The following is a 16031-nucleotide window of genomic DNA, read 5'->3' on the forward strand; positions in this document are numbered from 1 at the left end:
CCTGTCAAGATTTCACATTTGGTGAAGGATGGGGACAACACACAATTGTTTTGATATTCTGGTCACATATGAAGAGAACTTCATTTCATTTTGTTTGATTTAATTTTATGACTCCCATTTTACTTTTTTCATTTTTTTATTTTCATTAGATTATAGCTTCTCACAGGATTTTTTAGTGGACTTTATTTTTATTTTATTTTTCATATTTACTGGTACATTATATTTATATGTTGTGTCATGTATTGCACGACTCTACGTTTTGAATATGAAATCACTGTGTTTATATCTCACAGTAGAGTTGCAGCTTTTATCGTTTTCACTCTATATATGATGGTTTGGTTTCACTGTAATCTTTCCTTTTGATAGTCAGGAAAATGCAAGGACAGGAAGGAGGTTATCCAGTGCTCTGTACTCTACACGGATTTTAAAGGTAAAACAAAAATCCTTATTTCCTAATCCTAAAGTACAGGCTATTGGCTGCCCCCTAGCAATACAACTAAGGTGTGGGCAGCTCGGCAACAATGCCAACAAGCCCAAAACAAGGGAATCAAATTCCCTAATCAAAGATGCTGGAAGCACTCTATGGCTAAAGCTAGTGTCAGAGGAGACTTGAACATTAACCTGGTAAGAATTCACAGAAGACAAGGAAGGGCAATGCAAATCTGACAAAACAGATACCTGGTCCTGAAAAGCCCAAAAGGCACTGAGTGTAGGAGTCCAGTAAGCCCTTACAGGGAAAGCAGGTTTCCTATCCTTCAAGGAGTAGGACTTAGTGATAAGCCAGGAGAGGTAGTGGAATGAGAAGTAGGACAGCCCTTTCAAAAGAGTACACATGCATCACAGAATCTCAACTCTGGTTGGAGGCAGGTTGAGACAAACTTGCACTTTGTTTACTATATCTCAACAATGTGGAAAAATCTCTTTAGGGTGGTTTGGAATCAGATAAGAGCCCATTCACACTAGTGCGACTTGTGAGGCGACTTGTGTCGCCCCAGGTCGCTTGACATAACAAAAGCAATGTTAATCAATCAGTGTCATCTTAATTGGCACTACTGAAATCGCTCCGAATTCAGAAAAGGGTCCTGTACTACTTTGAGGCGACCTGTGATCCGACTTGTCCCATATACTTCAATGGGAGTCGCCTCCTTATCTTAATTGAAGCGACTTGTTATCAGAATTTCCAGGAAGAAGAAAGAGATTAGCCAGGCATTCCCCACATTGCAGCCATGCCTATACGGTATATATATATATATATATATATATATATATATATATATATATATATATATATATATGTATATATATTCCATTATCTCTGCTTGGTCTGTGTGAGTGGCACTGGTGGACACAGATAAGTGGCACTGGTGGACACTGATTAATGGCACTGATACGTGGCACTGGTGGACACTGATTCGTGGCACTGATACGTGGCACTGGTGGACACTGATTCGTGGCACTGATACGTGGCACTTGTGGACACTGATTCGTGGCACTGGTGGACACTGAATCGTGGCACTGGCACGTGGCACTGATACGTGGCACTGGTGGACACTGATTCGTGGCACTGATATGTGGCACTGGTGGACACTGATACGTGGCACTGATACGTGGCACTGGTGGACACTGATTTGTGGCACTGATACTTGGCACTGGTGGACACTGATTCGTGGCACTGATATGTGGCACTGGTGGACACTGATACATGGCACTGATACGTGGCACTGGTGGACACTGATTCGTGGCACTAATATGTGGCACTGATACGCGGCACTGATGGACAATGATTTGTGGCACTGATACGTGGCACTGATATGTGGCACTGTTGGACACTGATTCGTGACACTGGTGGGCAGTGGCACTGGTGGACACATACGTGGCACTGGTGGACACATACGTGGCACTGGTGGACACTTCCTCATTGCCCACCAGTGCCACGTATCAGTGTCCACCAGTGCCATGTATGTGTCCACCAGTGCCGTGTATGTGTCCACCAGTGCCACTGCCCACCAGTACCACGTATGTGTCCACCAGTGCCACTGCCCACCAGTGTCACGAATCGCGCGCGGTAAAGTCGCGGTAAAAAGTCGCTCCGACATGGGGCGACTTATGGTGGCGGCAGTGTGAACCGGCTCTAAGGCAGAATTATGTTCTGATTAACCAATTGCCAACCAGTCACCGTAGTTATACTGAGGCAGGTCAGCTCTGTCCCGTGAAATGACATACATGTACGTCGTTTCGCAGGACAGCTAGTGGAGGGCATGCGTGACGATTGGCCACAGGAAGAGCCAATCAGCGGGTCCAGCGGACGCGATGTCCGCTGGGCACCAGCGGTCTCTCCCCATGGAGACAGGATGGCTGTCTGCCGATGTAAACACGGCAGACCACTGTGCTGTCAGTAATAAACACAGGGATCCTGTATTCCTCCTATTTAGGAACACAGGTCTGCGTGTTCATCCAGCAAGTCCATCCCCACACAATTAGTCCCTAGGGACACATTTAACCCTTTGAACGCCCCTGGTGTTAACCCCTTCCCTGCCAGTGTCATTAGTACAGTAACCATGCATATTTTTATTTATAACTGTAGTAATGACACTGGTCCCCCCAAAAGTGTCAAACATATCAGATAGGTGCCTGGTCTATCCACCACAATGTAGCAGTCCTGCTAAAAATCAATTACCGCGGCCACTACTAGTAAAAGAAAAAAAAAATTACATAAATCTTTCCCCTAGTTTGTAGACCCGATAACTTTTGCACAAACCAATCAATATACACTTATTGGGATTTGTTTTTTTTTTACTAAAAATATGTAGCAGAATAACTTAGAAAGCCGGCTACCTCCTGAGCCGCAAGGACACTTCTGTGGATCCTTGTCCCACTTGGCAAGAATCTCCCTTTGCAGAGGCTCGAGTGGAACTATGCAAAAGGAACCGCCTCTAAGGTAGACACCATCAGGCACAGCGCACCTGTACGCAAGTCCAGAAAGAAGACTGACTGCGGGAACAACATAAGCCGAGTCGCAGCCTGCAGCTTTGGAGTTTTTGTTCCCCTGGAAAAAAACACCCTGGCTGAGGACAATCCAGAGTCAGACCCAGACAGTCCAACTTGGTTGACGGAGCCAGAGCAGATTTTTGGAAGTTCAATTTCCACTCAAACTCCTACAGAGTCCGCACAGAAATGACCAGGTTGTCCTGTAGAGCAGTCAAAGAAGAAGATTGTCCAGGTACCCCAGCACCGCAATCCCCCGCTGTCGCAACAATGCTAACACGGGGTGAACAACACGGGTTCGTAAACAATCAAGGAACTGAGGCAAAACCAAAGGGTAAAGGCATGAATTGAGCATGCTCCTCACCCACGGTAAGCGGAGGAATCGCTGATGACCGACATATAATGGAATATGAAGGTAAGCGTCCTTTATGTGGGGATGCCACTACTGTACGAATGGACACCATTCGGAACTTCTGTACCCACACAAGCGGTTCAAAGCCTTGAGGTCCAGGATTGGACGTACCTTGTCTTCCTTCCTGGGAACTGAAAAAAGATTTGGCTAGAAACATTTGAACATTCCGATTTTGGAACTGAACAATAACCCCCTTGTAGTAGAAAGACTTGCACCACCCTGAAGAGACCCCGTAGGCCGTCTGGGGACAAATGCAGATTAAAAGGAAAGAACTTCACTGGAGGATAAGGCCGAAACCCAATCTTGTAGCCAGACCAGATCAGCTTGTGAAACCACCTGTCTCGAATCAGGAAGGTCCATGGGTCCGAAATGAAGCGAAGATGCGCCCCCCCACCACAGACACAGGTAAGGGCGCCTCTTCAGGCAGGGCTTGTCTGCAGGTCTGGAAGAACCCACTCTCTGTGACGAGACTCCTCGCCCCTGGCAGCCTGTTGAAGAAGAGTACTCTTCCCCCCCGTAAGACCCTTAAGGATATCATCCAGGAAGTCTCAGACAGGCGATCCCCCCAAAAAGGGGAGAACAGAAAAGGCCGTCTTGGAAGACTGGTCCGCAGACCAGTATTTCAGCCATATCAGGCGCCGAAGGGCCACTGTTGTCACGGACAGACTGGAAACCAAGGAAGCCGCATCCAGAGAGGCACCACAGACAAAACTGCAACCCCTAGACCAACTGGTCCGCCAGCTCGCAAGGGTAGGGAGAAGCTGCTCCCCTTCCAGATCCTGGCACAAAAGCTTTGCCCAAACTGTTAAAGTCTGGGACAAAAATGCTATTGTGAACACCGGCCTAGGGACCAGACCGGCAACAGGAAATATGTGGCGGACCAAAGTCTTGGCTCTCCCGTCAAAGGGGTCATTAAAAGCCGGAGGCTCCTTCACCGGAATTAAAGTGGAGTTATTCGGCCTGAAACCCTGAGAATCCACCACAGGTGGGACTGTCCTCTTTTTTAAACAGGGACTCTTCAAAGGGATACCGTCTAGCAAAAACACGTAGGCACTGACATAATGCACTTAGGTTACTGACTCGCGACAATTTTGTCAAGTAGGCGGAAAAATGGGATTTATTACTTACCGTAAAATCCGATGGACGTAGCTGCTGCTTTAAATCATAGACGGATGGGTAATAAGCCCCTCCCACTAGGAGTGACCAGGTAGAGCCAAAGGCTTATTACCGCTGGCCTCACCGTTGCATTTTCAGTTTAGTTGCAAGCAGTGAATAAGAACCAAAGCCCAACTCTTCAGAGAAAGGAGGGGTGGGAGCTACGTCCGTCGGTGGACTCAGAGAAATGGATTTTACGGTAAGTAAAAAATCCCATTTTCTCTTTCGTCCACCGATGGACGTAGCTGTTGCTTTAAATCATAGACGGATGGGACGTCCAAAAGCAGTAACCACTGAAGGGTGGGGAAAGAATAAACTTAAAAGAATGCAATTCCCATGGCTAGCATAACCAACTATATAACATGGAGCCCAACAAGCAACAACTGGGGCCCAATTGTAACAAAACCATAAAGGAGAAGGAAAAGTACACTGCTACTTAAATGGCGGCCTGCAAAACCTTGCGCCCAAAGGACGCATCCGAGGATGCAAACACATCCACTCTGTAAAACTTGGTGAACGTATGTACAGACGACCAAGTGGCCACCTCACTGACACCTGGTGGCGGAAAGCCCAAGAGGCACTCAACGCCCGCGTAGAGTGAGCCGTGACAGGAAAAGGAGGAACCTTGCCCTTAAGAGAATACGCCTTCACCACCGTCTGTCTGATCCATTGAGAGATGGTCGCCGCAGACGCAGCCTGACCCTTACGGGGTCCATCCGTATTCACAAACAGAGTCCGACTTACGAAAGGACTCCGTAGTCTCCAGATACATCCGTATCGCTCAAAGCACATCCAAGCAATGCAAGGCAATTTCCTTAGGATAGGTGATTAATGTGAAGGCGCCTTGTTCTTAGGGGATTTTTTTGGATTATAAAACCTGCTGCCCTTTTAATTGTAAAATACAATAAAAGCTAGGTGACAAATGGTAAAAAAGGCGCTGGTATCCCTGAATATAAAATTATTAGCGGTAGTGCACCAGAATATTGTTTTTCTATACGAAGGTAAAGTGCTATATCAATTGTAAAGCTGTGACAAAGTAAAATGTATAACAAATAATAGCTTGTTCTTAAAAAATTGTAAAAATATAGGTAGGTTAAAATTTACAACCAATAATCATATATACCATCATAAACTTATTTGTAAAGTGCTAGTGCCACAGAGTATATTTGTGTAAACAAAAAATATATACTGTATTGTGATTATTATATAAAGTGCTGATGACGCTAGCATAAGCAAAATGCATTGTGGTCTCTGCTAAACCCAGAAGTAAAGAGAAAGAAGTCACCTCCTATCGGCATTGGTACACAGATCGGACCGCACGTCGGCACCGCTGCACGCTATAGGGAACAACAAGGAGGGAGAATAGCAGGAGTCTGCAGATCCTGTGCCGATCCAGCCACCAACGTCCATTGCCCTGTGCCAGGTGGGCACATCTAATAGTAAGCAGCCACTTTTTAAATAGATGTAAATTTGTAAATAAAGTTGCAGTATTAGGGCTCTTTCACACGGGCGTTCCGTATGTCCGTTTTTCATCCCATCCGTTTGTGGATGAAAAACTGACATAATGTATCTCTATGTAAATACGGATGTCAGCGGATGACCATCCGCTGACATCCGTTTTTCGTCAGTTCAGTTCAGTTCAGTTTTTTTGAACGGAAGAGAACCCTATTTTTTCTTCCGTTCAAAAAACGGAACGGACGCAAAAACGGATGTCAGTGGTGTCATCCGCTGACATCCGTATTTACATAGAGATACATTATGTCCGTTTTTCATCCGCAAACGGATGGGATGAAAAAAGGACATACGGACCGGATGACACAAGTGTCATCCGTGTCCGTTTAAAAAAAAAAAAAAGGAACTGATCGGGCAAAAAAACTGAACGCCCGTGTGAAAGAGCCCTTACACTATTTTTGGTTTTCTATTTGTCTCCCTGCATATGGGCTTTAAAAATACCCATGAGAGGTAATTATTTGGAGGAGTGAGGAGAAAGAGCTTAATATTTTGTGGAATCATTTACCAATATTCAAGTGGAGAGGAGGCGTTCCTATGGTTTGATCCACCAAAGGATAAAGGGATCATAGGCACGTGGGGTCTGTGTGACCCATCTATATCTGGTAAGAGGCAAAGATTATCATCTTTATGCACTGGAGCACCTGATATTCAATCAATATCATCCACTATCCTGCACAAACTATTTTTTTGGATCACAATTTTAACCATTTGAGCACCTTATAAATGCACCTTATTTGAACATTAATAATAGTTCTTGCTCAAGAAAATAATTAATTTATTCAATCACCTTTTTTGCTCATGCGATTTATTTATTCACATGCGTTTTTATATCTTGAATTTTATAAAGTGATCACTAGCACTTTATTGGTTCTTCATTGCACTTTTCAGCACTTTATATAATAATCACAATATATTTTTTTTGTTTTGCACAAATATACTCTGTGGCACTAGCACTTTTACAAATAAGTTTATGATGGTATATATGATTATTGGTTGTAAATTTTAACCTACCTATATTTTTACCATTTTTTAAGAACAAGCTATTATTTGTTATACATTTTACTTATGTCACAGCTTTACAATTGATATTGCACTTTACCTTCGTATAGAAAAAGGATATTCTGGTGCACTACCGCTAATAATTTTATATTCAGGGATACCAGCGCCTTTTCGCAATTTGTCACCTAATTTCCTTAGGATGTGAAGGTTTCGGACAGAGCGATGGAAGCACTATGTCTTCGTTCAGATGGAAGTCTGAAACCACCTTAGGAAGAAATGAAGGATTAGGCCATAACACTACCTTATTCCTGTGTATTACAGATAAGGAGAGCGGCAAGATAGCGCCGCTAGTTCAGAAACCCTGCGCGCAGAGGTGATAGCCACCAAAAAAGCAACTTTCGGTCACAAGGCAAGCAAGGAAATGCGTCTTATGTTCTTGAAAGGAGATTTCTGAAGAACCAAATTAAGGTCCCAAGGAGGTAACTGAGACCTCCTGGGGGGAGACAAATAGTGAACCCCCTGAAGAAATGTACGAATCAGAGAGTGCGTAGCCAAAGGGCGTTGGAAGTACACAGCCAAGGCCGAGATCTAACACTTAAGAATGCCCAACGCCAAACGTTGGTCAACCCCTTTCTGTAGAAAGGTCAGGATCCTGCTGAAAGCAAAGGATCTAGGATGCAGCTTCAGCGATTCGCACCATGCAATGTACGCTTTCCACATGCGATGATAAATCTTCCGAGAAGTGGACTTCCTAGCCGTGAGCAAGGTAGGGATCACAGAATCGGACAGACCCCTGTCCTTTAACACCTTCCTCTCAACAGCCAAGCCGTTAAAGCCAGCGACTGTAAAGCAGGATGGAAGATCGGACCCTGAGACAGAAGATCTTCCCGCAGAGGAAGTGTCCACGGACCTGCAACCTTCAGCCGAATCACGTTGGCGTACCAGGATCTTCGTGGCCAATCTGGAGCCACCAGAATTGCCGGAATCCCCTCCAACTTGACCCTGCGTAGCAGGCAAGATAAAAGTGTCGGCGGAGGGAACGCATAAATTAGCCCGTACTGGCTCCAGGGAGCCACCAGGGCATCTACTGCTACAACTCAGGTAGCCCGCCTGCCAATTGTCTACGCCAGGAATGTACACGGAAGATAGGGCTGGGACGTAGTCCTCTGCCCAGCGCTGGATCTCTGCTACCTCCAGAGCCACCAGGGCACTCCTGGGGTCCCCTTGATGATTGACATAGGCCATGGCTGTGACATTGTCGGACTGGACTCTGCAGAACATCCCTTGAGATTGTCCGTCCAGTGGAACAGTCTCAACTTGATTGCTTTCAGTTCCAGAACGTTATTCGGGAGCTCGGACTCTTCCAATGTCCAGGTCCCTTGAACATTTAGGGCGCCCAGCACTCCCCCCCCCCCCCCCCCAGCCGGTCGGACAGGCATCGGTCGTCACCACTGTCCAGAATACTGGAAGGAAAGATTTTCCGTGGAGAAGATTCGGAGAGCTGAGCCACCAATTCAGTCCCTTTAAGACGTTTAAAACAGAGCTAGGGCAAAAGGTCCCAGCACGGAGCTGTGTGGCCACTCCTAAGACCAGGCAGCTAAAACTGAAGATGCAACAGTGAGGCCAGGAGTAATAACCCAGGGACCCCGCCCCCCTAGGCGTGTCGAAGCCTTTGGCTCTACCTGGTCACTCCTAGTGGGAGGGGCTTATTACCTATCCGTCTATGATTTAAAGCAGCAGCTAAGTCCGTCGTGGACGAAAGAGAAAAGGGGATAGCTTTTGCGGGCAATGCAGACCCGCAGATGTGAAGCCATCTGCTCCACCAGCCCAACACAACACCCGGGAGCCCTTAAGAACCCCCTGCCCAGGTCACTAACCCCCCAGGTTGCGAAGGACTCGGTTGTAACCCACGCGTGTGTGCCCGGAGTAAACCGGTCAGCAGCAGCCCCAAAGGAAGCCCCCCTTCAGAGCACATGGAAAAAGCCAGCTCAGAACCTCCAAGGGGGTTACGGAAGACCAACAGTGACCCTAGAGGGGCAGGGGAGGAGGGGAACCTGGGGGTCCAACTATCCCAGGGAGGGGCCCATGTCCACCTGAAAACCTGCAAGGGGGACAGGAAGGACACTACTTACAAGGTGGAACCATCAGAATGGGGGTGCTGCAGGCAAGAGGCATGCTGCGACTCAGGCCGTGCGCGTCCTCGCACCGACGTTTAACTCGCCGGCCAGCCCCCGTCCAGTGGGGCTATGTTGCAGCCGACTTAGCACAGAGCTAAGGCCTGCACATGTTTGCTGGGTGGAATGGGGAGACCGTAGGGATCTAGAATATCCAGTTCATCGCCCAGTCCAGCAGTTGATTGTAGTTCTCACAGGAACAGAAAATATTAAAATAGGAAAAAAATCTCAGACCAGAGAAAGACCAGAAAGGAACTAGGTCCTTACTCCTGATTAGGCAGAAAAAAACTAGTGCTTATGGCAGGAAGTGAGGGAGTAAACCCCCTGGGACTGCCCCATAGGCATGGTAAAGCTTTTTCCTGCCTAGTGTCCTACTCCTGTAGGGGGCAGCATAACCCAATCAAGAAGATTCTGTTAATGAACGAAAGAGAAAAAGGAATTATCTATAATACATGGTGCTTTAGCAAGCTAAATGTAATCGGGTTATAGTCTAAATTTGATTAGATGTCCCAGTCTTGATACAAACGGCTGAAACAGGAAGTCACAAATTAGGACAAAGGATATGAGCAGTGATTCCATCCTCCCTTACGAAAGTAAAATGACAGTTCAGATATGGTTGTCACAATTCGCTTTCCCTCAGGCATGCCCTGTTCCACTCTTAACTGCATTCTGCTTGGTAAAGTACCAGCTACTCCTCTCTTTTTTTCTGTCTGCCAGTACCTATTCTGCCTCTGCTCTATAGTGTGTTCTATTTTTTCTACTCCAGCCTTGCCATAATCAACTTTCACTTTATCTCCTCTGGGCCCACCTGATTTATACCATATTGCTGTTCTGCTTCTTCTGTGGTGGCTGCTCAATCTGGTAGTTCATTTAACACTACCCTGCCCCCAGACTGATAATGCGGCGCTCCAAAAGGCATCTCCGTTACTCCTTCATCCAGAATGTAGGTACGCTAATACAGGAATTGTGTTACTGGCAGGATCATCACATTAAAAAAGAGGGGGGAAACAGCCTATGAAAAAAAATTTGAAGCAGCCACCACATTATAGTAAATGGCAACTTCAATATATTACATTTTAGGTTTTGAATATAATACCACTCCAAAGCAAAGTCAACAAGTTTTTTTTTGTTGGCATTAAAAAAATTTTCAATGTTCTACTTAGCAAACAAAAGGTAGAAAAGAGAAAAAAGGAGATGGGTTTACATACAACTGAGGAAAAAAAATACACACATAAATTAAATGTTTGGTTTATTAATAAACTACTTAGTTAAAATGTTACTAGTTGCAGGCAGAAACCTAGAACTTTAAAACATAATAGCAACTAAGATATTTTAAGAAAAGGCAATACTTTATCTTACCTTATCACTGTCTAGTGTATTTTGTGAAGTTCTAGATGCTATTGAAATTGTATCAGGTTGACTGCCATCTCCCTGACTGTCCAAGTCTTCACCATCCCTGCAAATGAAATGGAAATGTTCACATACCGTAGAAAAAATACATTATACTGATCAGGTATGAGAAAGAATAATATACCTTTTTCATAGTTTACCATCTAAACTTAAGAACAAAAACATATTATAATACAACTTACCAGTCCTTAGATGTGGGGAATTCATTAGTAAGTCAGTATTACTTCCTATACCATGGTGACAATACAGTAACCATATTGTAGCTGAATAAAGGCAAGGTTGTCCCCTTGGGACAGGGCTACAGAAACCTTGTCCTATTTTTGATAACTAAGAGGGGAGATATTCTGTAGCTGTTAGGCAAGGGTCTCCAAACATCTGGCCCGCTATAACATTTTACCTAGCCCGCAGTACGTTTGATGTGAAAGGGGGTCTTCTCATGTGAAAGGAGGGCTTCTCATGTGAAAGGGGAGCTCCTGATTTGAAAAAGGAATCTGATGTAAAAAGGGGGACTCTGATACAAAAGGCAAGACTTCTGATGCAAGAGTGGTGATGTCCAATGTAAAAGAAGGTGGGGGGGGGGGGGGCTTCTGATGAGAAAGGGGAAGGGCTTCTGATGCAAAAGGAGGGACTTGTGATGTGAAGCTATTTCTTAGTATGTTTAAGCATTCATTTAAGTTTTCACAATTTACTCATAAAACTGATTTTTTTTTTCAGCTCACAAATACTGTACAACTAGGGAAATCTTTTTAACCAGTTGCTGACCACACGCTGCAGTTTGCTGCGGCAAGGTGGCTCGGCTGCGTGTATCGACTGACCTATATGTCGGTTGCATGCAGAGGTAGGGGGCGCACGTGCACCCGCCGTCCTGATTTGGTTCAGAACCAGCCATCAGGCCCAGACCAATGATTTATGGCCTGGACCTGGTGATCGGTTCTGACCAATGGCAGAACCTCCTGTGCCTGTGTAATGTAAACACAGGAACAGAAAACAATGCAACCTCCTCTCCTGGAGCCCTTTTCGGTTCCAGCATGAGAGGAGAGAGCATCAACTGAGTACACAAGCACTACACTGCCACCAGTACACATAGGCACATATTTAACCCCCTGATCTACCCCCCAGTTAACCCTCTCACTCCCTGTCCCAGTGTCACTATATACAGTATACAGATAATTTACTGATCACTGTATTCGTGTCACTGGTAACGCCAGTTAGTGTGAGCGGTAGTTAGTGTCTGTCCCAGATAGGTTTAGGGTACCCACCATATATCCCCTGATACCCACCATAAATCCCCTGATAAAGATTTAACCCCCTGATCACCCCAAGTTAACTCCTTCACTGCCCTGTCACAGTGTCACTATTATAGTGTACGGATCTTTTTTCTGATCACTGTATTGGTGTCACAGGTGACGTCAGCGCCAATCCAGGATAGCATCAGACTGCCCGCCGCAAATTTAGTAATAACGTGTCTGTACCTCCAAAAAGCACCCTAAAGTGACACAGGAGAGGGACCCCCACAAACCCACACAGCGCACAGGCTGTGAGAAAAAACCCCCGCAGGGACCGGGATCAGGGAGCCCAAAAACGCACAGACATGAGGGGATAACACAGACACACAGGACTGCCAGCCCCACACAGAATTTACTTACCTGTACAAGATGGCGCGGGATGCCTCACATCGACGGGAAACCGCCCACCCTCAGATGGCAGGGGTGCCGTCAGCCAAAAAATAACGCAGGACGCCAACAGTGCACGGAGAACCGTGGGGAGACGACCAGGCGAGGTAGCCACCTCGCAGGCTGCATCCCTGAGGACAGGGATGGGTCGTTTGCGAGGCCAGGGCGAACACATAGCCTGCTAAACGCTCGATGGCGGGCTGGGATTCCATAAGGCCCTCTGTCCTGGAAAACCAGGACGACCAGTCCGACTCCCAGCTCCGCAACGCCGTCATCATCATGAAGAAGTGACTAACTAAAAGGCTGAGAAAAACAGCTAGTAAATGTGAAGAAAAACACACATTCCCGGAAAATAAATCATAAAGAAAAATAAGAAGAAGGCTGAGACTGTAGCCTCAGCACAGGGAGAGCCTATCTCACTCCTAACTAGGCAGAAGACAAACTGAGTTGGGATGGCTGATTGCAGGGGGGTATTGGACCAGTGGGACAGCCCCCATAGGTGTGTCTATGTAAATGCTTTGTTTTTAACAAGTCTTATGCCTAGCTTGCTCCTATGGATAAGAGGTCAATACCCATTGGTGAAGACTGTATGAGTGGGCGGCGACTGTCGGAGGACGTAAGAGAAATGTGATTTTTGACTTACCGTTAAATCAATTTCTCTGATGTTCACTGAAGGACACAGCTCCTTATCTTCTTGACAATTGGGTTATACTGCCCCCTACAGGAAGAGGACACTAGGCAGACAAAAACTTGACAACGCCTAAGGGGCAGTGCCAGGGAGTATACTCCCACTCTCTGCTATAGGTATTCAGTTTTGTTACAAGCTGTGACAGAAGAAAAAAACTTAACTCCATAGAAGGGCGGGTGCTGTGTCTGTCAATGAACATCAGAGAAATGGATTTTACATTAAGTCAAAAATCCGATTTTCTCTTTTGTTCATTGACAGACACAGCTCCTTATCTTCTTGGCCATTGGGAAGTCCCAAAGCAGTGTAAAACATGAGGGGTGGGAATAACAAGAACAAATTCTGAAGGCTAAACCATAGCCAACAAGGTAACATGGACCTCAACCATAAACAACTGGAGCTCACCTGAAAAAAATATAAAACACTCTCAAAGAGGACAAGTCCTCTAAACAGCAGCCTGCAAAACCTTGCGAGTGAAGGAAGCATCTGCAGATGCCAACACTTCCACCTTGAAAAACTTTGTTAACGTGTGTACAGATGACCAAGTGGCTGCCTTGCAAACCTGCATCACTGACGCCAGATGACGGAAGGCCCAGGAGGTACTAAGCGCCTAGGTATAGTGCTCCTTAACAGTGAAAAGAGGGAACCTGATCCTAATGGAATAAGCCTGAACCACAGTCTGTCTGATCCATCTGGAAATGGTCGCAGCAGAAGCAGCCAGCCCTTTGCGAGGTCCCCCGGGAGGACAAATAGTGAGTGACTTTCTAAAAGACTCCTTAGCTGCCAGGTACACTCTTTTTTCCCGAACCACATCCAGGGAATGCAAAGCCATTTCCTCAGGATGCTTAGGCCTGGGACACAGAGAAGGCAACATGATGTCTTCATTCAAATGAAAATCAGAGACGACCTTCAGAAGGAACGACAGACATGGACGAAGAACCACCTTATCCTTGTGAACCACCAGGTAAGGTGACCAAGACAGCCCCGCCAGCTCCAACACCCTGCACACAGAAGTAATAGCCACCAAAAAGGACATCTTCTGGGACAACGTAAGCAGGGGAATCTTCCAAATATTTTCAAAGGGGGGTTTCAGGCGAACTGACAACATCAAATTGAGGTCCCACGGTGGCAATGGAGACTGCACCGGGGGAACCAAGTGTCTCACTCCCTGGAGAAAGGTACACACCAAGGAGTGTGTGGCCAACGGACGTTGAAAGAAAACAGCCAAGGCCGAGACCTGGACCTTGATGGTACTCAAGGCCAGATGCTACTCAACCCCACACAGGAGGAAAGCCAAGATCCATGTCACCAAAAGGGAGCAGGGGTGAACCCTAAGGGATTCATACCACGCAATGTACGTCTTCCAAGTATGATAGTAAATCTTCCTAGAAGTGGATTTGTTTTAGCTTTCAAAAGCGTGGGAATCATTGATTCAGACAATCCTCTATCCTTCAGCACCTGGCTTTTAACAGCCAAGCCGTCAAAGCCCGTGACTGTAAAGCAGGATGGAAGATCGGTCCTTGTGACAGCAGATCTTCCCTGAAAGGAAGTCTCCAAGGAGCATCGGCTACCAGCCGTACCAGATCAGCATACCAAGACTGGCTAGGCCAGTCTGGAGCCACTGAGATGACCAGAATCCCTTCTGCCTGGATCCTGCGCAGGAGTCTCAGGAGAAACTTGAGAGGAGGAATGGCGTAAATCAGACGATACTGACTCCAAGGAGCCACTAATGCGTCTGTGGCTAGAGACCGTGTCACAAACCTCTGCACTTTCCTGTTGAGGCGAGAGGGCCAACAGATCCACCTGGGGAGTAATCCACCAGAGACACAACTGATGAAACACCTTCAGATGAAGTGATCATTTCCCCTGGTCCAACGCCTGTCGAATGAGGTAATCCGCCTGCCAATTTTCCACCCCTGGAATGTGTACAGCAGAGAGGGCTGAATCGATTCGTTCTGCCCACCTTTAGAATGGCGGCTACTTCCGGATCCACCGGGACACTTCTTGTGCCCCCTTGGTGATCTACAGGCCACGGCTGTGGCATTGTCTGATTGAATCCATACCGGACACCCCCTGGAAAAGACTTGTCCAATGATCCAGACAAAGTCTGATCGCTCTGAGCTCCAGTACATTGATCGGTAGCCTGGACTCTTCCAGAGTTCAGACCCCCTGAGCACACACTGTGCCGAGGATGCCTCCCCACCCGGACAGACTGGCCTCCATGAAGCCTCCAAACCAGGGACCCCCTCGTACTCCGGCTCAACAGGTTTAGATTGTCTAGAGACTGAGGATCCTTGTTCCATTTAACCAGAATCTCCTTTTGCAGAGATCTCATGTGGAACTGTGCAAAAGGAACTGCCCCGAATGTAGACACCATCAGGCCCAGAACCCGTATGCAAGTCCGAAGTGATGACCGTCTGCTAGACAGCAGAAGCTGAATTGCCCCCTGCAATTTCTGAAGTTTTTCCTGAGGAAGAAACACTCTGGCTGAGTCCAGAGTCAAACCCAGAAAGTCCAGACTTGTGGACAGAAACCAGAGCAAACTTCTGAAGATTCCGAATCCAACCAAACTCCTTCAGAGCTTGCAGAGTAATCTCCAAGTTTTCCAACAAAGCAGTCAAGACTATGCTCGCAAAAGCAGATTGTCCAGATACCCCAGTACTGCTATACCCCGCTGATGAAGCAATGCTAGCACCAGGGTCAATACTTTTGTGAATACCCGAGGAAAGGAGGCGAGACCAAAGGGTAACACCACAAACTGATAATACTCCTGGCCCACGGCAAAGCGGAGGAAGCACTGGTGGGCGGCACATATTGGGATGTGAAGGTCCTTGATGTCGATGGAAAAGATGAAATCCCTCTGATGTAGGGACGCCACTACCGTGCGGATGGATTCCATTCGGAACTTCAATAACTAAACAAAGCAATTTAGCGCCATGAGGTCCAGAATGGGACGCACCTTGCCTTCCTTTCTGGGAACTGTAAACAGGTTTGAGTAAAAACCTTGAAAACGTTCCGATGTTGGA

General features: G+C 46.6%; 1 protein-coding gene across 3 annotated transcripts in view; it reads right to left on the bottom strand.

Annotated features, from left to right (window-relative positions):
• TRIO (trio Rho guanine nucleotide exchange factor) overlaps nucleotides 1-16031 on the bottom strand; it is an 855771-nt gene that overhangs the window by 408169 nt on the left and 431571 nt on the right. For all 3 annotated transcript variants that reach the window (XM_082259530.1, XM_082259529.1, XM_082259531.1), the window contains exon 33: nucleotides 10597-10693. In XM_082259530.1, the coding sequence (XP_082115656.1) occupies nucleotides 10597-10693 (97 nt within the window). The remainder of the gene's footprint in view (nucleotides 1-10596; nucleotides 10694-16031) is intronic.

The sequence above is a fragment of the Pelophylax lessonae genome (assembly GCF_965119305.1).
Source record: "Pelophylax lessonae genome assembly, chromosome: 5".
NCBI classification, from domain to species: Eukaryota; Metazoa; Chordata; class Amphibia; order Anura; family Ranidae; genus Pelophylax; species Pelophylax lessonae.